Source organism: Mobula birostris, chromosome 1 (assembly GCF_030028105.1).
Source record: "Mobula birostris isolate sMobBir1 chromosome 1, sMobBir1.hap1, whole genome shotgun sequence".
In the NCBI taxonomy this organism is placed as follows: Eukaryota; Metazoa; Chordata; class Chondrichthyes; order Myliobatiformes; family Myliobatidae; genus Mobula; species Mobula birostris.
The window spans coordinates 72,813,184-72,825,624 of NC_092370.1; the positions used below are offsets into that span (position 1 = coordinate 72,813,184).

Here is a 12,441-nt window from a genome sequence, read left to right on the forward strand (position 1 = left end):
TGTGTATGCAAGCCCGCACTCTCCATGGGTCAGATCTGGGGACGGGTGTATGCAAGCCTGCGCTCTCCATGGGTCAGATCTGGGGACAGGTGTATGCAAACCCGCGCTCGCCACAGGTCAGCCCACCCTCTCCGCGCGGCACACAGTACCTGACTCATCAGACCGATCAGGACAGTCCACGTGTCCGTCACACACCCGCTCAGCAGCAACGCACAGCCCTGTGCCACAGCGGAACTCCTCCTGTGCACAGTCAGGTACAGGGCAATCCCTCTCGTCCGAATAGTCACTGCAGTCTGGCCAGCCGTTACATCGCTCCCACTGGGAAACACACTGGCCGCTGGAGCACTGGAAATGCCAGGGCTCACAGCTGGACACACAGAGCTCATCAGAACCGTCCCCACAATCATCCTCATTGTCACAGAACCAGGACCTGGGGATGCAGCGGCCAGAACCACACTGGAACTCCGAGTCTGTGCACAGAGAGATCTCCTCACACGGGCCACCCACACACACCCAGTCTGCGGCTTGGCATGTACTGTGGAGGGGGGAGGTAGAGAGAAGTGGGGGGGAAGAATCTGTAAAACCGGATGATACAGGAGCAGAATTAGGCCATCAGGCCCAGCGAGTCCTCTCCACCATTCCACTCTGGCTGATTTATTATCCCTCTCAATCCCATTCTCCTGTCTACTCCCACTTTACTAATCAAGAACCTATCAATGTCTGTATATCCAATGAGACATCCCAGGTTCTATGATGTAAGGAGGGTCGCTGATGAAGCAGCTGAGGGTGATAGTGCCAAGGGCACTCGCCCAAGGGACAGTAGCTCCAATTACAGCCTCTCTCTGAGTGTTAGGGGCAACACAGTGCGGCACAGTAGCGTAGTGGTTAGCACAACGCTTTAATGTACCACTGACCTGGATTCAACTCCCACCACTGTCTGTAAGAAGTTTGTACGTTCTCTCCGTGACCCAGTGGGTTTCCTCCAGGTGCTCTGGTTCCCTCCCACAGTCCAAAGACATACCAGTTGGTGGGTTAATTGGTCATTGTAAATTGTCACGTGGTTTGCCTGGTGGTGCAGCTCAAAGAACCAGAAGGGCCTATTCTGCACTACATCTCAATAAAAAATTAATAAAATAACTCAAACCCACTAGTGTCTCATTCAGTCAGCATGGGGGGGGTGGAACGAGTGAGGGGAGGGAATGCAGGGCGGAGGGGACAATATTGACTTCAGCCTAATTTATCATGCACTTCCAAGTACCTCAAAACTCACCCTGACACACTGGAGTTACTGGCATACTGCCGGTGTCTTCCACAGCAAAGACCCTTGCAAAATACTTACTCAGTTCATCAGCCATTTCTTTGACCCCATTTCCACCTCTCCAGACAACAGGAATTCTGCAGATGCTGGAAATTCAAGCAACACACATAAAAGTTGCTGGTGAACGCATCAGGCCGGGCAGCATCTCTAGGAAGAGGTGCAGTCGACGTTTCAGGCCGAGACCCTTCGTCAGGACAAACTCAGGCCAGGCAGCATCTCTAGGAAGAGGTGCAGTCGACATTTCATGCCGAGACCCTTCGTCAGGACTAATGACGAAGGGTCTCGGCCTGAAATGTCGACTGCACCTCTTCCTAGAGATGCTGCCTGGCCTGCTGCGTTCACCAGCAACTTTTATGTGTGTTACCACCTCTCCAGCGTCATTTTTCAGCAATCCAAAATCCACTTTTGCCTCTCTTTTACATTTTATATGTCTGAAAAAATCTTTTGGTATCTCTTTTATATTATTGACTAGCTTACCTTCATATTTCATCTTTAACTCCTTATTGCTTTCTTAGTTGCCATCTGTTGGTTTTTAAAAGTGTTCCAATCGTCTTGCTCCCCAATAGTTTTTGCTATATTATATGTCCTCTCTTTTGCTTTTATATTCTCTTTGACTTCCCTTATCGGCCACGTGGCCTCATCCACCCTTTAGAATGCTTCAGCTTCTTCTTTTTCTTTGGGATTTCCTGATCCTGCATCTTCTGAATCTTTCCCAGAAACTGCAGCCCCTTCCAATCACTTTGGCTAGCTCCTCGCTCATGCCTCTGTAAATACTTTTACTCAATAGAATATTGATACATCCAATTTTACCTTCTCCCTCTCAGATTACAGGGTGAATTCCATCATATTATGATGATCATTGCCTCCTCAGTGTTCCCTTAGGGCCATGGAAAAGAGTAGCACAGAAACAGGCCCTTCGGCCCATCTAGTCCATGCCAAGCTAGTTAAACTGCCATCTACCTGCACTGTGACAGAAACCCTCCCATCCATGTACCTATCCAAACTTCTCTTAAAACATTGAAATCGAGCTCACATGCACAACCTGTGCTAGCAGCTTGTTCCATACTTTCATGACCCTTTGAGTGAAAAAGTTTCCCCTCAAGTTCCCCTTAAACTTTTCGCCTTTCATCCTTAACCTATAACCTCTAATTGTGGTCCCACACAATCTCAGTGGAAAAAGCCTGCTTGCATTTACTATTCCCTCATAATTTTGTACACCTCTATCAAATCTCCTTTCAGTTCTCCACATTCCAAGGAATAAAGTCTTAACCTATTCAATCTTTCCGTATAACTCAGATCCTCCAGACCCAGCAACATCCTGGTAAACTTTCTCTGTGCTCTTTCAATATAATTTACATCTTTCCTGTAAGTAGGTGACCAAAACTGCATACATTACTCCAAATTGGGCCTCACCAACGTATTATACAACTTCAACATAACATAGTTTGATTTATGAAGGCCAATGTGCCAAAAGCTTTCTTTACAACCCTACGAATTTGTGATGCTATTTTGAATGAACGATGGACCTGTATTCCCAGATCCCTTGTGTACCACACTCCTCAGTGCCCTGCCACTCACTGTTTAACACCTACCTTGGTTGGTCCGACCAAAGCCCAACACCTTTCACATTAAATCCTATCTGCCAGTTTTCAGACTATTTTTCCAGCTGGTTCATGTCGGGTTCATTACCCAACACTTAATCCAGAATTGCCTTTTCCCTTATGGGTTCAATCACAAGCTGCTTTCAAAAACCATCTCATATAGATTCAACAAATTGCTTCTCTTGGGATCCAGCATCAATCTGATTTTCAAAATCTACCTGCAATTTAAAACCCCAAGACCATTGTAACATTGCTCTTTTACATGCCTTTTCTATTCCCATTGTGATTTGTACCTGACATTCTGGTTACTATGGAGGCCTGTACATAACTCCCATCAGAGTCTTTTTATCCTTGAGGGTTAGAGTGGGGAAGAGAAAGAGAGAATATTCTTTTGCTCACAATTGGTATAATATTGAAGCCCTGTGGTTATTTAAGGTGGGGGAGGGAAGCTCCACAGTCACTTGGGGTGGGGTTGAATGCCCTGTGGTCACACGCTCAATGACTGCCTCCAGTGCAGGACACTCATCAGTTCCTTCAGTCCTGGATTATCTCTGCCCCTTCAAAGTGGGGTTACAACTCCATGGTCACTCAGGGTCTAGGATGGAGTACCGTGGCCACTCGTTGTTGGGGGGGTGGTGTTGGAGAACTGTGATCACTCAGTAAAGGGGAGAGCTCCATAGTCATGGAGGTGGGGTTATAGGCAGCAATGGATACTCACCAGTTCCTGCAGTCCTGGGAGATCTCTGTCCCCTCGGGAAAGGCGACTTCGCCCCAGTAACAGGGGCAACGGGCAGGATCAATGCAGCTCCCTGAGTCTGTGGGGGCAAATACCAGCGTCACAGCAGTGGAGGGTTGTCCTGGGAGGGGGACTGTCTGGAGGGGCAGTGTTTTGGGAGGGTGGGGGTGAGGTTGAGCAGTGTCTTTGGGAGGGTGTGGGGCAGTGTTTAGGGAGGAGCAGGAAGGGGAAGTGGTGCAGCGTCCAGGAAGGGAAGGGTGTAATATCTAGGGGCAATGACAAGAAGTGTCAGGGTCTGGAGAGAGGGGAGGGGGAGTTTCAGGTGTAGCAAAGGCAGGTGCCTCACCATCACACATGGTTCCCTCGGGGCAGAAACATCCTTCAACACACGAGAGTGAGGGGCAGCGAGTGTCAGCCCCACCAGCCCTGTTGGCACACGTCTTCTGGCATGGGGCACCACAGGCTTCGTAAACCTTCCCCTTCTCACACTGCAGGGCTGCACAAAGCGGGATGTCAGACCCCCAGAAAAGAAAGGCAGATCTGTACCCAAAACACCTAGTCCCTGTACACCCTACAGAAAAACCCCAACCACCACAACCAACCAAACTGCTTCCTGCCGCACCACCAACCAATTCATCCCCATCTGTTCAAAACCCCAACCAGCCAACCAATCCCCATTCACCCCCAACCCACTGAACCCCCATCAACTCACCCCTTCTCCCCAACCACACAAATCACCCACCCCCAACCAATGAAACCCTCCATCCCAAACAACCCAACCAACTCACCCCCTTCTGCTCCCAAAACCCCAACCGGTCAACCGCAACCAACCAAGCTCCGTCCATCCTCAACCTACTGAACTTCATCAACTCATTCCTTCACCCCAACCAATGAACCCCTACATCCCCAACAACCCCAACCAACTCACCCCCTGACCAACCCACCCCAAACTCACGCCATCCATCCCCAAAATACTGAACCGCTTCACCCCAATCAGTGTACCTCCTCAAACCCGAACAGCTCCAAACTAACACCCCCCCCCCACACACACACACACCCTGGTCAACGACCTGTCTTGGCACTCTCCTTAATCCTACTTGATATTCTAAGGCCCTTTGGCCCTCCAATTTCCTTGTTCAATTTCCTTCCTCTATATTCCTCTAGGGTCCTGTCTAACTGGCACTTCCTTGCCCTTACATATTCTTCCTGCAAGACCAGAAGACAAGATAGGCATTTAGGTCATTCAGCCCATCAAAACCACTCTGCCTTTCAATCAGATCTGCTTTTTCAACCCCATTATGCCATCTTCTCCCCTTATCCTTAACCCCCTTACCAATCAAGAACCTATCAATCTCTGCCTAAACACTCCCAATGACTTGACCTCCACCCACCCCTGTGGCAATGAATTCCATAGATTCACCACCTTCTGGCTGAAATTCTTCCTCATCTCAGCTTTAACGAGATATCCTTTTATTCTGAGGCTATGCCATCAGATCCATTATTAGAAACATCTTCTCCTCATCAATTCTATTCAGGCCCTTTAGTATCTGACAGGTTTCTATGAGATTCCCTCTCTTTCTAATAGAGTTCCATCAATTGAAATGGGAGAGTCAGTTCTGTCCCCACTGAGCCAAGAGAGACAACAGCATTGGCAGGAACTGATAGAAAACACAGACATGACCAAGAACAGTAAGAAGGCATGGGCAACTGTTTGGAAACTCAACTCAGACAATAGACCACCACAGAGAATTGCTGCCGTAACACCCAATCAGGTTGCCCGCCAACTAATACTAAATGGTCAACCAAATAACAAGGAACGGAGGCAAAAGAAAAAGCAACATCAGGAGATGGAGTCAGCTCTCTCTAACGGGAATAACAACTTCCCACCTCTCACCCTAGAAGAATTAAAGGATGAAGTATCACAGCTAAAATCCAACAAAGCTGCTGGCATAGATGGGATTCTTAATGAATTCCTTAAACATCTTGGATCTAAAGCACTCCACTGGCTTCTGTCCCTTTTTAACTGTTGCCAAAGATCATTAAAAATACCTAAAAAGTGGAGAAGAGCCAAAGTTGTTGCTCTCCTAAAACCCAATAAAGGCCCCAACATTCCTAAAAATTACAGACCAATTTCCTTGTTCTGCACCCTCTATAAACTCTACGAGACACTCATAATGAAAAGAATATCCCCCTTAGTTGAAGATCTTCTAACACCAGACCAAGCCGGGTTCAGGCCAGGCCACTCTAGCTGTGGTCAGGTATTGAACATAACCCAGTATATTGAGGATGGCTTTGAAATGCAACAAATTACAGGGGCAGTATTTGTTGATTTAACAGCAGCATACGACACTGTGAATCACAGAGGCCTTCTACTGAAATTATCTAAAATGTTAAAGAATGAAACCACAGTCAAAGAAATAACAAGCCATCTAGAAAATCACAGATTTTATGTAGAAATGAATGGAATTAAGGGTAGGTGGCATCCACAAAAGAACGGACTACCATAGGGATCAGTCCTGGCACCTCTATTATTTAATGTTTACACAAATGACCAACCAACCTTTCCTAACACACGCAGGTATTTCTATGCAGATGACCTATGCATTGCAACACAAGCTAATTCCTTCTAAGAAGTTGAAGTATGACTTACAGTAGTCCTCAAAGCAATGACGCAGTATTATGAAAAATGGTCTCTGAACCCAAATCCATCAAAAACTCAAGTGTGTGCATTCCACCTGAGGAATTGAGAAGCAGCTCGGAAACTCAAGATCTTCTAATGTGGGAAGGAGCTCGACCACTATCCGACTCCAATTTACCTGGGTGTGACACTGGATAGGACGCTCTCATTTGCCACCCACATCTGAAAAGTCTGAAGGAAAGTTGGCTCTCGCAATTCTCTCTTGAAAAAATCAGCAGGCACAAAATGGGGAGCTAATGCTCGCACACTTAGATCAACTGCCCTAGCACTCTGCTATGCACCTGCAGAATACTGTGCACCTGTGTGGGGCAGTTCAGCCCATGCGAAGAAAATAGACCCGTTGCTTAACAAAGCCTGCTGAATAATCATGGGTACACTGCGCCCACACCCACTAACATCATTTACAGACTTGCAGGCATTTCTCCCCCAGAGATCCGAAGACACACAACAACAAAAATTGAAAAAGATAAACAGAACTTGGATCCACGGCACTCACTACATCATCATGTGCCAGTTTCTAACCGCCTAAGATCAAGGAAAAGCTTTGCTACAATGGAGGAACTACCGCACGGAACATCCCCCCAAACATACAGGATTGACCTCTGGCAACAAACAGAAGCCAGAATCCCACCAAACAATACAGTGCAAGACCCCACAGAAATGTTACCAGACGGGCCACTGCTTGACAGATGGAAGGGGTGCACTCTTAACAGAGCGAGAGCGGGAGTTTGTAGGACGGGAGACAAAATGGTGAAGTGGGGTTTAAAGACCAGCAAATCCCGTGAGTGTGGCAAAAGGGTGCAGAACATTGAACACGTTCTGCACAACTGCCCACTCTCACCTGATTTAGCTGACACTGTCCTGCTCAACACCAACCAAACAACAATAGAGTGGCTGGCTGTCTTGTGTGACAAGCTATGATGATGATCTGGATTAAGTACAGACCCAGAGACATCAAACACTCCCCATGGGTTAAGCCTTTCATTTCTGAGATTAATCCTGTGAACCTACACTGAAGCCTTTCCAAGGCTAGCACATCCTTCCTCACATAAAGGGCCAATTTTCTTTGAGACTAAACTTATAATATCTCTTATCATCATCGGTTCGTGAACTTTGGCGTCCATATCTCCATACTCACAGGAACATGCTGCCCAAAGCTCTAACCAGCTGACTGCCACACATTAGATATGGACTTGTCCCTCTAACAGCCACTCCCAGTCTGTATTGTCTGACTCCAATTTCCCTTCACACGTCTGTTGATTGCCTCAACTCCACTGGAATGTCCCACATTCAGAACCATTTACAACAGCCAATTAACCTACCAACCAGCACGAGTTTGGGATGTGGGGGAAAACTGGAGGGCCTGGGGAAGCAGTCAGAACATGCAACCTCCACACAGGCAGCACCCGTGGTCAGGACTGAACACAGGTCCCTGGAGCTGTAAGGCAACAGCACTACACACTGCCCAACCGGGCCTCCCTCGTTGACTACTTGCCTCCAGTCCTCACTGTAGGGAGGTGCACACCCCTCAAAAACACCACGGCAAAAGACCTTACCCCATTACAGAGTACTTACGACAGAGATCCTGTGATCGCCAGCGGACATACACCCCTCTCTTGTTGCACTCTTCAGCGTAGGCGGCGATGGCCGTGCACAGACACTCGCAGTCCCCGCCTGTGTCACATCTGCGGGATTGATCCAACACAAGTCATCGGCATTAACACAAATACCAGCACCAACACCAAAAAGAGCACCGTTACTGAGGACAACACCATCATCGACATCAGCACCAACATCGCCATCGACACCAGCACCAGCAACATCATCGTCATTGACACTAGCCCCAGCAACAACACAGCCATTGACACCAGCAACAACACTGTCATCGACATCAGCAACACCGTCATTGACACCAGCACCAGCAACACAGCCACTGACACCAACAACACCGTCAATGACACCAGCAACAATAGATATTGACACTGACACCACCATCAGCAACAACACCATTATTGACACCAGCAACACCATCAACACCGACACCAGCAACAGCAGATATTGACACCGGCAACAACACCATCATTAACACCAACTCCAGCAACAACACCGTCATTGACACCAACACCAAAAATAGTGCTAGTGAGGCCAGAAACAGGAAAATCATTCAATTTAAGGAGTTGCTGTTGGAAGTTGGACTTCAGATCTTTGGATCTTTGGGCTCTCTTCCAGCGAACATGGGACCTGCACAGAAGAGATGGCTTGTTCCTAAACTGAGGGGGGATTGATATTCTAGAACAGTGGTCCCCAACCACCGGGCCGCAACGCACGTGCTACCGGGCCGTGAGGAGACGATACGAGTCAACTGCACCTTTCCTCATTCCCTGTCACGACCACTGTTGAACTTGAATGCACATGAGGACATCAGTCGGCCATTAACCTACAACTACTCGATGAGTAAAAAACAAACGTTGCTTGAGTTTCTTTGGAAGAGATGGTAGGCGACATAAAAGGCCTGACAATGATGATAATGCAGAGATAGCTGAGACCAAAAAAAAAGAAAGCTTTCTTCAACTTTCTTCAACAGAAAGTACGACGATTCGTACATAAAATATGGCTTTATTGTGACCGGTGACTCGCACGCTCCAAGCCCCATGTGTGATATGTGGAGACAAGCTGCCTAATGAGGCAATGAAGCCCTCAAAACTGTTTCGGCACCTTGAGTACAAGCACCCTGCACTTAAAGACAAACCCGTTGAGTTTTTAGAGCGGAAAAAACGTGAACAAGTGGGACAGAAGCAAGTGCTGAGAGCCACCACCTCCACAAATTCTACTGCTTGAGAGCATCGTACTAAGTGGCTAGCGGTATTGCTAAGGCTAAGAAGCCTTTCACTGTTGGTGAAGAATCGATTCTGCCTGATGTCAAGGACATGTGCTGTAAACTGTTGGGAGAAGCTGCAGCTAACAAGATGGCACAGGTTTCTCTTTCAGCTACCACAGTTTCATGAAGAATCGATGACATAGCGGAGGACATCGAAGCACAGCTGTTGGAACAGCTTAACGAGTCTGGTTTCACTACCCGAGTCAAAGAGGTTGCTCCTGAATGCCAGTCTACACACTGTGTCACACACAGGGAAATGCTGGCTGGCCAAAAAATATCACCTGATCTTAACAGCGCATTGAGTGACATTGTTGAAGTTATTAATCACATCAAAGCAAAAGCCCTTAACTCACGTCTGGTTGAGGAGCTTTGCGAGGAAATTGATGCAGAGCACAAACGCCTTCTCTTACACACTGAAGTCCAGTGGCTATCAAGGGGGAGAGCCCTGGCCAGGGTTCTTGAGTTAAGAGAGCAACTACAGAGATTTCTTTCAGGAAAAAAGTCACCACTGGCAGCACACTTCAGTGACGAGGAGTGGAGAGCAAAACTCGCTTATCTGTGTGACATCTTCAACCTGCTCAATGAACTCAATTTGTCACTTCAGGGGAGAACGACAACTGTCTTCAAGTTGGCGGATAAAGTGTCTGCTTTCACAGCCAAACTGGAACTGTTTGTGGACAAGGGCATATTTGACATGTTCCCAACATTAGCAGGGAATTTGGGAGAGACTGAGGCTCACAGCTGGTGCGCGAACACCTGTCTTCGCTGTCGACAGAATTCAAGCGTTACTTCCCAACCGCAAATGACACAAAATGTGCGAAGGAATGGGTCCATGACCCATTTGTGAATGTCCCCAGTGAATCATCCATGTCAGCACGGGAAAAAGATCAACTACTCGAGCTTGCAAATAACGGTGGGCTGAAAAGTATGTTTGACGTAACATCTCTGCTGGCATTCTGGATCAAAGTCAAGACTGAATATCCTGAGATAGCCACGAAAGCACTGAAAACGTTGCTTCCATTTCCAACATTGTATCTCTGCGAAGTGGAGTTTTCTGCAATGAATGCAACGAAAACTAAATTGCAGAATAGACTGAACATAAGGAACCCCCTTATGACTAATAATTGACTTAACACAATATTCATGTGAGGAAAATATGTTTAATATTAAATTCATCAGATAAACCCTTTCAGAAACAAAATTGAGTGTATTAGCCACTGATAAGTAACTTATAATTGACTTATCACCTATATTCCGGTCGTGATTAACATACCCCCCCCCCTCCCCCCCCCGGGGTCGGCCGATCCACAAGAATATTGTCAATATTAAACTGGTCCACGGTGCAAAAAAGGTTGGGGACCCCTGTTCTAGAAGGAAGGTTTGCTAGTGCTGCCCAACAGTGGGAGGAGTGTAGTTTAATCTAGAGTTGCAAGGGGATGGGAACCAGAATGCCAGAACAAATAGTATAGTGATTATGGAGACATGTTGTTAAGACCTCTGACAAAGTCAGAAAGCAAAATGTAGAGTATTGAGTTGCAGATATTTCAATGCAAGAAGTACTGTAGGAAAGGCAGATAAGCTCAGGGCATGGATAAACACATGGAATTATGATATTGTAGCCATTAGTGAGACTTGGTTGCAGGAGGGGCAGGACTGGCAGCTCAGTATTCTGGGGTTCTGTTGTTTTAGACATGATAGAGCAGGAGAGATTAAAGAGAGAGTGGTGGCGTTACTAATCAGGGAAAATGTCACAGTAGTGCTCAGTCTGGACAGACTGGAAAATTTGCGTAGTGAGGCTTTACGGGTGGAACTGAGGAATAAGAAAGGTATGACCATGCTAATGGGGCTATATTATAGATCACCCCAGTCCCAGGGACTTAAAGGAACAAAATTGTAGAGAGATTGCAGAACATTGCAAGAAACATAAGGTTGTTATAGTAGGTGACTTTAATTTTCTACATATTGACTGGTATTACTATACTGTAAAGGGACTAGATGAGATAGAGTTTGTCAAGTGTGTTCAGGAAAGTTTCCTTAATCAGTACGTAGTAGTCCCAAGGAGAGAGCTTGTGATACTTCAACTCCTGTTAGGGAATGAAACAGGGCAGGTGACAAAAGTTTGTGTAGGGAAAACACTTTGCATCTAGAGATTAAAATAGCATTAGTTTCAAGGTAATTATGGAAAAGAATAGGTCTGGTCCTTGGGTTGAGATTCTAAATTGGAGAAAGGCCAATTTTGATGGTATCAGAAAGGATCTGGCAAGTGTGGGTTGAGATGCTGTTTTCTGGCAAAGGTGTACTTGGTAAGTGGGAGACCTTCAAAAGAGAAATTTTGAGAATACAGAGTTTGTATATACCTGTCAGAATAAAAGGCCGGGATAACAGATTTAGGGAACCTTGGTTTTTGAAAGGTATTGAGGGTTTGGTTAAGAAAGAAAAGGAGATGTATAGCATGTATGGGCAGGTAGAAACTAATGAGGTATTTGAGGAGAATAAGAAATGCAAGCGAACAATTAAGAAAGAAATCAAGAGGGCATGAGGTTGCCCCAGCAGACAAGGCAAAGGAGAATCCTGAGGCTTCTACAGAGATGTTGAGAACAAGATGATCGCAAGGGACAAAATAGGCCCTTTGGAAGGTCACAATAGTATGCGTGGAGCCAGAAGAGATGGGATGGGGGAGATCGTAAATAAATGGATATTTTGCCTCTGTATTTACAGGGGAGTCAGATATAGAGTCTATAGAAGTGATGCCAAGCAGTAGTGAAGTCATGGACCTGATACAGATTACAGAGGATGAGCTGTTTTCTGTCTTCAGGTAATCAGGGTGGACAAATCCCTTGGGCCTGACAAGATGTTCCCTCTGACTCTGTGGGAGACAAGTGCAGAAACTGCAGGGGCCCTAGCAGAGATACTTAAATCACCCTTAGTGACGGGTGAGGTACCAGAGGATTGGAGGATAGCTAGTGTTGTTCCACTGTTTAAGAAAGGCAATGAGAATAAACCAGGAAATTATAGGTCGGTGAGCCTAACATCAGTAGTGGAAAAGTTATTGGAATGTATTTTAAGAGACCGGATATATGAGTATTTGGACAGATATGGATTGATTAAGGATAGTCAGCATGGTTTAGTGCATGGTAGGATATGTCTAATCAATCCTGTAGAGTTTTTAGAGGATATTAACAGGAATTCTGATGGAGGCAAGGCAGTGAA

General features: G+C 46.4%; 1 protein-coding gene across 1 annotated transcript in view; it reads right to left on the minus strand.

Moving 5' to 3' along the window:
- Positions 1 to 12,441, minus strand: part of sspo (SCO-spondin) — a 311,321-nt gene that overhangs the window by 258,362 nt on the left and 40,518 nt on the right. Inside the window, 4 exon segments of the mRNA XM_072245202.1 lie at positions 150 to 535; positions 3,638 to 3,734; positions 4,008 to 4,151; positions 7,929 to 8,038. Of these exon segments, the coding sequence (XP_072101303.1) occupies positions 150 to 535; positions 3,638 to 3,734; positions 4,008 to 4,151; positions 7,929 to 8,038 (737 nt within the window).